Source organism: Anopheles bellator, chromosome 2 (assembly GCF_943735745.2).
Source record: "Anopheles bellator chromosome 2, idAnoBellAS_SP24_06.2, whole genome shotgun sequence".
Classification (NCBI taxonomy): Eukaryota; Metazoa; Arthropoda; class Insecta; order Diptera; family Culicidae; genus Anopheles; species Anopheles bellator.
Window position 1 is genome coordinate 57242847 of NC_071286.1, and position 14050 is coordinate 57256896.

General features: G+C 51.9%; 1 protein-coding gene across 1 annotated transcript in view; it reads left to right on the forward strand.

Moving 5' to 3' along the window:
* LOC131207763 (serine/threonine-protein phosphatase 6 regulatory ankyrin repeat subunit B) overlaps nt 1–14050 on the forward strand; it is a 37998-nt gene that overhangs the window by 11881 nt on the left and 12067 nt on the right. The window contains 5 exon segments of the mRNA XM_058200392.1: nt 4817–4933; nt 10258–10350; nt 13075–13288; nt 13354–13649; nt 13721–14037. Coding sequence (XP_058056375.1) covers nt 4817–4933; nt 10258–10350; nt 13075–13288; nt 13354–13649; nt 13721–14037 — 1037 coding nt within the window.

Genomic DNA, 14050 nt, shown 5'->3' on the forward strand with positions numbered 1-14050 from the left:
GTAAAGGACCACCGGGCGCCTCCATCGGAGGGCAAGGCGTCTCCATCGGGCGTACCGGGCGTCTCCATTGCACTCTCCGGAAAGGCCCAGTTACTAATACACTACGATTGCCGGAATGGAAATCATTCGCAACAAACATTGGCGGCTTTTACCGCTAATGATGGTTGTAGCAGGGCCCGGCAGGGCGAATATTGAAAAGTGAAACAGTCCATTCCGAATGCGAATGTGATTCGAGGCCGAATTTTTACTCAGTAAATTTAATACGTAAAACGCTTCGATGGTATAATTAATAATCTAATGCCACGTGAAAAAGGTGCCACAGGGAGCCGGTTAAAACAACGTTTTATAATTGTGGTGCTCGAAGAAGCTTAATTTTAATCGCTTTTTGGTGGTAACTACGACCCTTTTCAGTCTATCTAGTTGAAGAATATTAAAAATATATTGAAATGGAGTAGCTTAAAAATGCCTGGCGCGACCAAGCATTCAAGTTTGTTCGGCACTGTGTTTACCGTGCCAATAGCCATAGAAACCTACGCCGAAGCCACCGGGACACCAAAACATCGCCCGGTGCCCGTTCCTTGGGGGACGGTTTTATCCATAAATTCAATAAACACGCCGCCGAACGCCGATTCCCACTGCAACCAACACAATCGTCGCGAAGAAATGCACCACCAGCACACTATCGGCCGCCTCAGCCCACGTGTCACCCGGTGGGGGGGCCCAGGATATTCGGGCCGAGAGAACCCGGCCATTGATTTGTCGTTGTTTACGCTGACGGCATTCGTTGGCTCGTTGTTTCGCGCTTGTTGTTTCGGTTTTCGCGATTATCCCTCGCTCGCTTGCCCTCGCTGTCTGTCTCTATCTCTCTCTGTCTCTCTGTGGACGGCGAAAGGATGCGGATTGTTTTTTTGCTGGCTCTTTTTCGCATTTTATGGCCCCATGTCGGGTGCGGGGTGCGCGGCTAATATTTTCAATTTCGGAATATTCGGAAAAGATGGGCCGCTTCTCCAGTTGAACTCCAACTGTTTGCCACTGAAGACGTACCGATCGGTACATCGGCGGTGTGTGGAATCGGAACCCGATGAAATCCGGTCGCCTTGAGCCAACTAATTTCCAGTGACACGAAGTGAGTGGCGAAAGTGCGGTGGTAGCTGCAGCTCGGTTTGCAGCGGCCCTCGGCGGCCTTGACGTGAGTGGTCTTATTCTTGGTGGCCCTGGCGCCTTACGTAAGGGCTGGCTGACTGATAAGCCGAGGACTGATGACGAGGTGCAATATAAAAACGAAAGTAAGCAGTCATCCGGCGTGAATCTCAACACACGTGGCACGTGTCACGTGCATGGTGTAGCTGGTGACGCGCAGTAAACGGAAGTCCGAGACCGCTCGTAGTGAGGTCCTGAGGAGCCCTCTGGTGGCATATCGTTGCGTTACCGACCCGGACCGGCTTGCGTGGTGTTTCGCACAAACTCCCCGAGAGGTCAGCATGCCCCGGGGGCGAAGTAAATAAAAACAAACCAGCTCGTGTTGCGTTCCGGGATGTGGTGTTGGTGCCGCCGGTGAACGTGAAGTGAAGCAGTCACAAAGCGGGGCGACAACGGCTTGCGGCTCCCTATGCCCTATGGTAGACCCCACGGCCGTCCGGGTGATACTGTTGGTGCTGGCGGACTATGAGCCGTGGCAACAGCTACGAGACTATGTTGAAGCAGTTTGTTACTATCTAGCGTCGCGAATACTACGGCCCGCTATGTCGGGCACTAAAGGGTGGAAGATTAAGGTAAAGCGCTTCCGGCTCGGCTCGGCTAGAGGAACGGCCTGCCGGCCGGCACACACATTCCATTGGGCCATGACGAATGAAGGACGTAGAGCTCGTGTCGGGCGAGTAATTTAACTGCAGTAAGCAAACCATCAACAAATTACGAGCTCCGCGCGATTGTTTCGAAATAATCAGCGGGTTCGGGTCGTTTCCTTGTTTTGGTTCCCAACAGAGTTGGTCTTTTCTGTTTTTCCATTAAAATGGTCGTGTATAATATTAAATTCAGTTGCTTAACGAACTTATGAGCTAAACTACTCTACGATGCAAATTATTAATACTAATGTTTTTAAATTCAATACAAAATTATTTGTCGTTTCACAAGCTATTTGAAGATGTGGACCAAAGTGAATCTTTTTTTAATTTATGTACAATAATTGTTAGCTCTGGTTTGTTGTGTTTAGAGAGTAGCCCGATACTGTCAAGTTCGAAAAACGGTCACGAAAATAAAAACTGATGCAAGAACCAAGAATTTTGGTCTTTTTGGACGCACAGCATTACGCAAACGACGGATAAAATTCGAATAGTATTTTGTGTTGGTATCTTAGCTGGTTGTTACGTGCCGGTTTTCCATTTTATGCCCACAGAAATATTTCTCTATTTCTATTCTATAGCTTATAACTAAGTTTCAAACTTTTGGTTCATTTATAACAAAAGTAAAACCTTTTATTTATTCAATTTACTTGTGCTCAACCTTTTTCTGTATTTGTTGATATCCATCAATACAATTTCTTTAACTGTAGTCTTGCATCATTTATTTTAATATTTTTCTGCTTCTTACAGCTAGATAATCATTTTTATTGAATTTAGTTCTTATAGATGATTTGTTTTCATATGGAGATTTGCTTTGAATTTAGCCATATTTGCTCAGTTTAAAATGTTTCATGTTGGCATAATATTAACATAATAATTATTCTTTTACCTTGTTTTCACTAACTTCACTATAATATGTCTATTGCAGTTTTGAATTTTGTTTGCATCAGCATGAGTCTCGTCACATGTTATATTCCGCAGGGTGTAGCGCATTAAGTTAACTTTCCACTTAGAATAAGTTTGCTGAAAATGAAGGAAAACTTTCCTAACTGACGAAAGCCATGCCAATCCGGTTCAGAAAATCCGTTAAACAAATGGCAATGGTGGGGCGGCTCCACAATGTGTTTTGTTTCAACAACTTTGACCTTCTAAATCGCGCAAACAGTTTCCACATGTTCCGGGTCTTTTATTTGCTGCACAAAACTCGGCACCAACAAATAGGAGCTTTACACGCTTTGAGCACACCATTTTAATGACGGTACAATTAGAGGGAATTGATTTTGGTGCCAGCCGACCTGCGAAAACCAATCTCCCAAACATCACCCCGAAACCCCCGGGGGGGGGTGAATATGTGTGATGTTTCGGGTGCCACAACTTTTCCACTTAAATGTGGGCCAAATCGGTCGCTCAGAGGCTTCCGTTTGATGGTCGGAGCTTTCACGCCGCACTTTCTTCCACATTCGGCCGGGAAGTGAGTGAAGGCTACTGGGCCACACACTCTTAGCGCCCTAAATTGCAGCACCGAGCGGAGGTGCCTTCTTTACAAACGCTCCACCCGGAACTGGCCTTTTGCAATTCTTCAGCCCAACTTCTCCGGTGCTGAAAGGGAACGGTTCGGGACGTTCAGTAATGTCTGGAGCCTCGTGTCCGAGGCAGCAAATGGGCGGCCTCGTGTCGAACTTTTGCCCTCCGGCGGATCACTTGCTGCTGAGCGGAGCTAGTCGGCTGAGCGATGGAGCTGATCGCGAAGCTACTCGACCTGAACCATTCGGACACTTGGGTAAGTGGGGTTAACTGGCCCAGCCAGTCAGGACATCATTGCTTCCGAAGAAGCGCCCGACGACGCTTGATGGATCCGGGAGCAAGCAAAAACAGATAGGCTAATTTGTGAGTGAGTTCGTGTAGTAAAAACCCCAGAGTCACAAGTCAGAGTCAATCGAGAGCGCAAGTGAAATGCATCAGTTACGAGCCCCAAATTTATTAGTTTCGGTGGCCCAGTTTTCGCGGTGCCCGCTTTCGGTACGGTGCCAATGGCAGTAACTACAGCGTGACGTGCCTGACGAAAGGACTTCGTGCGGAGCGTGCTGTCGATGCTTAAATTTTTGTTTTTGGGCGAAACGCTTCAGCCGGTGATCCTGTTTGTACCGTGGACGCTACTTCGTGAGCTCCGGGCCAGTTCCGGTTCAGTTGAAATCGAGAGTTCCACAGAGAGGTGCCTTTTATTATCGCTATGCAGAAAATCAGATATGTCTCTCAACGCTGCAAGATGCAACGAAGTGCAGTGTTTTCTGTTCGGCAGTGATTGTGCAAATCAAACCGGAACGTGAACATGGAGAAGCCGAAGGGCAAGATGAAGATGAAGTCGATGGTGCGGCGAGTGATAGACGCATCCAGTGACGAGGCCGTAGGTTTGACCGCTTTCTGTAGAGTACGCTGAAGGTCCTTTTTCGCAACAGAAAAGAGTGGCGGCACCTCAATCGACACGGTCGGTCTTTAGAATATCTTGGGCCGGTAGGGTAAACGTTTGCTCGGTCCGACTCGGAAGCAGCTCTAATCCTTCATTCAATTGGTCGTACCGTTTGGAGTGGCATCGCTCCCCGATCTGATCGATTTCGCCCACCTGACCTTTCACAGAGATTGATTCTAAATGCCTACGAAGAGGAAGCGCACGCCCAAGAGGAAGCATTCTTCAAATTCTTCCAAAAGCTCATCCTTGAGGATGAGAACTTCGTCGGCCAGCTGCTGCCCACGGACAGTGGGGTAAGTGTCGGTCGAGACTCGAGACGCGCGAGACGACCTACAAACCAATCCATCGCGTCGCCAGTCCATTGAGTTGCCGTTGCCTTCCGCGCCCGAAAAAGGATATGATGGATCGTTCCGGTTTCGTATTTTCCTGGTTTCGATTTCGGCACCCTGCCCGAGTGCCCCGCGCTAATTGCCCGTTTCCTTATCTTCCTGTCTCTGCCGATCGATAGTCACGTCAACAAACGGCCGTACATCTGGTAGCCAGCCGGCAGACCGGAACAGCGACAGCGATCCTGCGGGCACTGCTGACGGCAGCCGGTAAGGACATACGAACAAAGACTGATGGTGTAAGTATCCCGCGCACGACGTTCCAGGACGGTTCTGCTGCCGCTGCTGACTGCTAAGCGGAGCGCTTGGTGCACCTCTCCACACCGGGTCTGGATTGAATTGAGCGACCCTTATTTATGGCCTCAAGTCGGGGCCCCGTTACTTGTGTGACGGCGAATGTTGGGCACGGCTTTCGGGGTGTTACAAAGTTGCGGGCTCGTTCGTGAATTGACAGGTGTTTCTACGTGTGACCCGCGTCCCCGGGGGTCCTGACTGGCGGAGCCGCAGAAGTGGATCTAAATTGATGAAGCAAGCTCGTGAATCGACGGCTTGCAGTTCCCGATTGCACTACCGTGTTCCGTATCGAATAAACAGACACCTGCCTGCGGCGGAAAGCGCAGAACGATCCCCGGGTTAGAGCCACGGTTTGCAGTTTGCAGGGCCCTGGTTTCTGGGCCACCAGAAGGAGCACTGGTTTTAACTATCGAAATGCTTCTTTATGCTGCATTTTGCAGAGGTCCTTGAAATTTAAACCAAGTGTTTAAGTTTGTTCGTCAACCGAAAGCTGTATTTTTAACGCCAGGCCCAATTGGTAACTTTCGTTAAGTTTTTGACAAAAGGACCTAAACCCAAACCCGTAAAGTTTGTCAAAAACTTTACAAAAGTTGCCAATTGTGCATGATGAACGGATTCACACGGACGGATCGTGGGTTGGCGCTAATAGTACTTGTGCTCTTGATGAGCCTCCTAATGTCGTATCCTGAGAGATTCCCGTGAGGGGATAATCCTAAGAACTTCTTTCATGATTACTGTCTTAGAGCCCATCGAAGTCCACAAGAGAGTGTTGTTGGTCCAATTCCGATCATTTACATCACTTACACCACTAAACATGAAAAGAGGCCTAGGGTTGGATTTATCAGGCGGAATAAATAGCGCTCTATGAACTGAAGTATGAGGAACATAAAGGAACATAATGCATGACTAATCCGGCAAGAGATAAATTTGATCAGACAACTATTGAAATTAGCATTCTGAATCAGAGAGTTACTTTGGGCGAAGATCTGAAACTCATATCGATTGTGGAATCGCTTACATTATTACCAAACGGGGCAGAATATACAGAAGACCCCGAAAGGCAGAACTTTTTGAACTCTATCAGAACTCTATAATGCTTTCTGATTTTAGCATTACTATTATTGTACGTTCAAGGAAGTGTAAACTTTTGCTCGATATCGATCTGATGGAGAAATGACTTCCTTTTGTTCCTGGCCAGCAGAATTTCCCATTTACCCATTTTCCAATCTTCTGGATCTTTCCAAGGGCCTTCAAACGTAGACATATGGTGTATTGATACACCGTTAGCTTATCCCCGAGTTCTTGGCATCTATATGTCATTTTTCGTCCAAAAGTTTTCGTAGTTCAGCGTCCTCGAACTTTTTTGGAGTCCTCCGACACTCTTTGTTTGTTGAGTCAAAATTGCCATGTTTTATTTTTTTAACCCATCAAGCGGCACTGCGATCTTCCAAACGCATGATCATTGTAAACTTCGACAAGCATTTGATGCAATTCTGTAACAGTTTTCATCGGCAAGTAACAGAAAAACAATGATCCCTGTAAAACGTTATTTTCAGACACCAAAGTAGACATAGTTTAACCTCTGCAAAGATAAGTTTCAAACCAAATTTACTTTTTTTCGACATAAAATAATTGCCTAATGTCCAAACAAAGTAGTATTGTCAAAAGCATAAGGAGGAGAACCAAATTGACAGCTGAAACCATAAATCATTGTCCAGTTGGAATCGGGAACAATTGAGTTAGCTCCATCTCGGGGTTGGTTTGACTTAGGAAACATGTCAAGGTGTTAAAATGAAGGTATTTTAATGTATTTTGCGAGTAGAATTTCATAAATTTATTCTTTTGCTCATCGGATGAAATCGTGAACTTTCTTTGGAATGTGCGCATACCATTTTCTGCACAATCTTCTGGTCCACTTCAGCGGCTAATTTTTTCCAATTTCTCGCCATCTCTGCAGCGTCTCGCATCACTTTTCCAGTCTTCTTCAACTTTCTATTGATTGTTGCCCAATAATTTTCGATTGGTCGGAGTTCAGGGCAATTTGGTGGGTTGATATCCTTTGCGATTAAAACCATCTTGGGTTCCTTTAAACGGTGAAGCACAGCATATACAGGCGATTTTTCCACATTTTTGTATAGTTTAGATTTTTAAAGAATACCTCGCGGAGTTCTCGACCTCAGTGTGCAGAATTATTTTATTTCTTTTGAGTTCCATTAAGCATAACTTTCCACGATCCTCGCATACCAAAATGGAACTGTCTGAAACTAAAGACATAACTATCAAAACATTTGAAATCCGACCACCAGAGACGCTGCTAGAAGACCTACAACTTTTCCCGATTATAAGTGGACCATGCTCTATGTTTACACAATCCAGTTTCACACGTCTAGGCACAAGTACACTCCATGGTGTCGCAGGACTAAGTTTGCCCTAAATTTATAGCGACTCATCCCTGAGGCCCTTATTTCGTAGCTTCGAAACTCCTTCGGACTCCGGCATTGAAATCACTCCGCGTCTTAATGATGACCGAAGACAACAACAAACGGTGCGCTTTTGCGTAGTAAATCATGTAATCGGCGTCCACTTCCGGGCTCCTCATTCTCATTGGCTGCCGGCTGACCATTACACTCGGGCCACAGGCGCACGCACACACCCAGACACCGGGGGGGGCCGCGCGACAGATAGCGAAGGACAACTCGCGTGCACCATTTCCGATACCAATACAACGCCTTAACGCCCAGAGTTTCCGAGCGGCACCCGAAGCACGTCCGGCAAACCGATCAATACCCTGAACCAGGTGGCAGGTTGTTTTTCGGGGGCCTTCCTTCCGTCCGTCCGCCATTCAGCGTCGTGTTCGTTGCCGTTGCCATTGGCGATTGGCGTTGTCCTTCGGAATGCGATTCGTCCTCCATCCTCGAGTTGGGTCCGTGGGTGGGCCGTCGGTTCTCTGTGGGCCGCTGGTGGATGCTTTGCGCGACCGAGGTTTCGCTTTTGCCAAAATTAATCGCGAAGTGCAATTCCGATTGATTGATGATTGGGAGCCTCAAAGAAATCGATAGCCCCAAGCGCACCGACACCTGGGGCTGGGGTCTGATCAAGGACCTCTCGTCGGAGCAGCTGGAGCTACCGGACGGGGGCTGCACTTTAGATTGAAATATTAAATTTATGTTCTTTCGAAACTATTCTATGGAGTTTGATGAACGGTGTGAACTGAAGCCTCACTTCACGACGAAACGATCCCGGGTCCTTATCGGGTCCTTGAAGCCCCCCTCCCGAAACGCGGTCGACGAATCGGTTGGATCAATAGCAATAAATAAATGGAGGGAAAAAAAGCAATTTATGACATCCAGTGCACGTATGGTGTAGCAGGGCCGCAGGAACTCCTGGGCCACAGAGCGCCCGAGAAACGCCCCGGGTCACGAACGGAGTGTAAGATGTGGGCCACATACGCCAGAGTTCGTGACGCCTTCGCGGTAGCCCACAGGTTGGCCATAAGTTCCAGAGCCCGAGGTTCCTTGTTGTGCGTGGCGGTAATTAAATGCTTGACCGTGCACCACGAACCCGGAAGTCCCTGTTGCGGTTGCGGCCTGTTGCACACTTGAAAGCCGGAGAAGCCGGAGGTTCGTTCTGCAAAGTCTCAATCAAATGCGCAGGAGTTTTATAATTTTATTGCCCAATGGCACTCCGAATGGTGCTAACGGTGGGTTCGAGGCGAGGACAATAAATTCTGCCAGGTGCAGGTTGGAGCAAGGAGACACACTGAACACCGAACACTCTCGAGCAGCGCGGAGGGACCTGTTACTGTGTGTGGGAAGTAGTTACTGACGGCGTGGCCCGGGTGACACCCGCTAGTAGTGAGGTGACAGTCTTGGAGAGCGCGCCATGTCGCGTCCACGCGGATCGTCCTACCGTGGAGGGGCTCGTACCTCGAACGCCGGGCTTCTGCACCGGGACCAGGTCGGTATCAGTGGGCTCCCGCGTGAAGACTTTCTTCCTGGGGCTTGTCGGGCCGGGCCTTCTGTGTCTTCGACGGTGCGTGTGGGTCCGATTTGGATATCCGGCACCCTCCGGCTCCGGCTCCGGCTCCGGTGTTCGCGTGTGCAATTTGCGTGAAGTTTCGCTATCAATTCGCAGCGCAGCGAACGGAACGGGCCATAAACAGTTCAGCTGATAGCCCCCGCGCCGGGGGCCGGAGCGACCCAAATAACGGACCCGACGTAGCGACCGTAGCGACGTGCCCTCGACCGAAGTGTCGGAGTTGGCGGCGGTTCGAAGTCGATAACCCGTTTCGGGGCCTGCAGAGATATTTATACAAATTTCGCCATTTAGCCAACTGTACTCAGGCACACCGGTTGCTGGAGCGCACGGTGCTGGCGTGGCTGGCAACACTGGCCTGGGGATTGTTTTGCATAACCCGAGGGGCTCACTTGGGGGGAAGTGGCGGTGGCGTAGTCGAAGGCGGAAATTAAATATCTTTTTCATAACAACAACGGGGCCGGTGTCTATCGAAAGGGGGGGGTCCCGTCGGCTGACTGGTGATGGTGCGAGCCCGTGCCAGCACACGAACACCACGGCCCGGAATCGGAATCGGAATCGAAGGGCCCGTACGTCACATCGCCGGCCTCTCGGAGCCTGAGCTTCGCGTTCCGATCGGCGCTGGCGGCGCTGGTAGTTCAAATATGACAGTTGGCGCGGTCGGACCATGTCCAACTTTGGCAAGCGCTTCCAGAATGTGCAGTCGAAGTACGCCAAGTTTAACCCGATCAAGGCGGCGGTGCTCACGCAGCAGGACGCGGACCGGGCCTCGGCGGACGGTAGCTCGCCCCGGACCCCGAACCGGTCGCCGACCGGAGAACTGGCGGCCGGCGGCTTTGGCGGCTCGTCCACGTTCTCCGCCGCCGAGTTTGCCAGCATAACCGAGGTAAATGGCCGCGGCACGGGGTATCTGACGGTGGACAGTGGCAGTGGTGGCGGTGGTGGTGGCACTGGTGGCGCTGGAGGTGCTGGTGGTGGTGGTGGTGGTGGTGGTGTGACGGTGGTGGCCACTAAGAGGCGTACCTCGTCGAATCCGGCGGCGGCGGCGGCGGCCTCGTCGGTGACACCCAGCCGGGCTGGCCCGCGGAAGCCCGGGCCAGCGGGGGGCAGGGAGGGAGGGGTGCACAGGCTCGCCAGCAGCTTCGTCGCGCACGGCTATCGCCGGCGGCAGCGGACCCGGACCCCGGTCACCGAGACCACGTGGAAAGCGATTGTAAGACATCATTTTTTACAGAAAGGCAAGATCCCGCTCCTGCTCGCCGTCGAGGCGGGCAACCAGTCGATGTGCCGGGAGCTGCTCTCCTCGCAGACCGCCGACCAGCTGAAGGTGAGTTGACCCCCTAGTCGCTGGACTCCTGAATTCCTGGGAGACCCACCGAGGATCCTGACGTCATCGAGACACACTGGAGTAGTGCTTTGTGTTTCCCCCGTTCGTGCGTGTGTATGTGTGTATGTGTGTGTAGTGTCCAATTCCCCATCAATCAAGGCGTGACCAGGACCTCCAGATCCGGATCTCTTTCATCGAAGTCCTGAAGTGCTCGAAATCTTCACGTCTAATCACAAACGAAGACTAGTGCCCCCAGCAGGGTCGTGGATCGTTGTGTATGTGTGCATGTGTCTGTATGTGTGTGTCTGTGTGTTGTGGTCATCCTAATCCACCCATGGGCAGCTCCTGCGACGATAAGCGATTGGCGTAGAAGAGAGAGTGGCATCGGAATTGCATTCCGACCCGTAACACGGGTTACGTAACGCCATCGTTTGTGCATCGCGCGCCCCGTAGCTTAGTGTGTCTATGTGTGCGTTAGGGAGAGTGAAGAATGTAGTCCCTACGACTACCAGCTAGTGTAGTGCCGGCTGTGATTGACGGCCTTCCCCCAAACTCGGAGTTCCAGGACTTTCTGAGGATCTCGGCTGGTTCCTGGTCTGGTCATTTCGTCGTCGTCGTCGATAGTCGATCGGGCAACCGAGCCCGAGCAGTTCCTGTGGTTTTTGTGGAGTGTTCCCCAGTTATCGACGACCCGCTTCCCCCTGCTTCAACTTGGCCCATAAACAACCCTGGCCCTGGATTTGGCCCTGGAATGATTGATTTTTGTGACTGCTCCGGGCCCGGTGGGTTTCGTGCTGCTTCGTGGGCTCGCGAAATTGTTGTCCAATGTTGCGCCGCCTCACAAAGTGCGCGAACTTGTGTTTGTTTTGTGACGCTACGGCCCCCCGGCCCCCAGCCGTCCTGATGGTCCTGATGGCGAAGTTTTAAACACCCTCGCGAGTCGGGGGCGCGCGCGAAAACCATCACCCCCGTTAACCGTTCGCCTTCGGGTGAGTGACGACGGACCGTCAATTCTTCGCTGCGGGGAATGGCGGTCGGTGCTTATCGGAAAAAGGATATCCTGCTTCACGGCCTATTTCACACCGGGCCAGACACGTGAAGAATTGGGGAATGCGATGAGGTTCCGGACTTTTCGGGAGCGGACCTCCACAACAGCAGGCGGGCCTTTCATTAGGGACAATTAGGGAAAAGGAACATCCACGACGGGAATCGACATCAAAGGCTTGTCTGGGCGCGTCATTTAAGTTGGAGTCAAATTGAGCTTCAAGTCGTTTGTTTGCCAACATTCAACAATTCGAAGATCTAATAAACCGCCCCCTAAAAGCGATGGGCCAATGACCCTCACCTCGTTGGGACCTCTGGGTCTAGGAATGCGTGCCTTGAGCCCTCAACTAATAGGGTGTGATAATGTGTCTTTCTTCCTGACACCATCAGCACGCCCCAGAGCAGGGGAAACTTGAACTTCAACTTCTCCAGTCCAGTCTTAATCCCGGTCCTTCTTCCTTTTTTGGGTTGGGCTTCGGACCAACAACAGTGTTCGGAGTGTGAATCGCGGTATCCTTGAGTTTCCCGTTGCCAACGATGACACAGTGCCGGAGGCCGCCGGTGACATGGGGGGACCCGACAAAGGACACACAGAAAAAGCCACCGAAACCTTCACCTTATAAATCAGCGCCCTGTCAGCTGATAGTGCCACCTCTTTCGGGCCCAATTCTTCGTGTGCTCCTGACTTCTTGCGGGGCGGGGGCTAGGGACCCAATTCCACTAGACAATTGGGTCGGTCGGCACATCAGAATCGACGTCTGCGAAGGGGACACAATTACTTGGGACGCTACCAGCACAGGAATCCTCCGAGCTCCAGAAACACGATTCCCGAACCCGTATGACCCTGCGACCGGAAGACCGAAAAAACGCGAAACAGGAAGCATGTCAACGAAGTTCCGATAGCCATTCCTTAGCTCCAGCTCCCGGTATGGGCCACGGTTTTTGTAGCACACGACCTAACGGACTCGGACTAGTGGACTCCCTGGCCGAATGACGGACCAGTGGCCGCCAGCGAAAGACGGATGACCGAATGGAAAGCGGAAAAGCCTACGCCGGCACGGTGATAAAGGACGTGTGTGGAGTGCCTCCATAGACGGCCAGACTGGTGGACCTGGCGCCATTCGGCAAACACAAAAACCCCTTTGGGGACCCTGGGACGTCGTCGCTGTCGTCGTGGACGTGGACACTGCATATAAATATAAACAATCATTGGAGGTGCATAAACATATGTGTGCGGAAGGCAAGCATTTCGATACCGGAACCTGGTGGCCTCGGACCTGGTCTGAACTGGAACCCGGCCCAGTAGCAAAATGCATCCCTCGCGAGTAGGTCGTTGGGTCCCTCGTTGGGACTCACGCACGTTGCGTTGCGTAACTGTTGCTGAGTAGTGCTAACGTCAAACAGGGTCCTGGACTGTCACCAGCCGTGAAGTATGCGCCGACGCTGGGGATTCATTCTCGATGTGGTCGATGAAGTAAATTTGAGCATTTCTCTGTGTGTGTTGTGTGTGTTGCTCGCTGTGTGTGTTTCAAGGCCCCCGATGGCCCCCCGTAGTGTCCCGTAGAACCCGTGTCCCGAGGTGTCCCTCTAATAATTCACTAATCACGCTTCTGGTTGGGCTTCCGGCTGGGTTTTGGGGCTCCCGTTTCGGTTCGGTTCGCTTTCTTCCTTTCGCTGCAGGCTACCACTACCAATGGCGACACGGCGTTACATCTGGCCGCCCGGCGGAAGGACGTCGAGATGGCCCGGATACTGATCGACTACGGTGCCAACGTGGACGTACAGAATGGCGAGGGCCAAACGTCGCTCCACATAGCGGCCGCCGAGGGCGACGAGGCGATGGTGAAGTACTTCTACACCGTGCGCGCCTCGGCGGGCATTACCGATTTTCAGGGTAAGCGAGCGGGCGAGCGGGACTCAGCCAACCAGCCCACTTTACCGATGCCGTCCCCGTTTCAGATCGTACTCCGATGCACCTGGCAGCTGAGAATGGACATGCGTCAATCATTGAAATCCTGGTGGACAAGTATCGCGCCAGCATCTACGAACGAACCAAGGACGGGAGCACACTGATGCATATCGCCTCACTGAACGGTCATGCCGAGTGTGCCACGACGTTGTTTCGCAAAGGTGTCTATCTTCACATGCCAAACAAGGGCGGTGCCCGGAGCATCCACACGGCGGCCAAGTACGGCCACGTGGGCATCATCAGTACGCTGCTGAACAAGGGCGAGAAGGTGGACGTACCGACGAATGCAAGTGTCCCACCGAGGCGGACGACCGACGCCAGGACTCTGACTCTGACTCCACTGCGCTTCTTTTGCAGGATCACTACACTGCCTTACACATCGCCGTGCAGTCGGCCAAACCGGCCGTGGTGGAGACGCTGCTCGGGTTCGGCGCCGAGGTGCACGTCCGGGGCGGGCGGCTCCGCGAGACGCCGCTGCACATCGCGGCCCGCGTCAAGGCCGGCGACCGGTGCGCGCTGATGCTGCTCAAGTCCGGGGCCGGCGCGAACAAGACGACGGACGACGGCCAAACGCCGGTGCACGTGGCGGCCAAGCACGGGAACGTGCAAACGCTGGACCTGCTGCTCGAGGACAACGGCGATCCACTGATCAAGTCGAACGTAAGCCCCTAGCCCCCTAGTAGATAG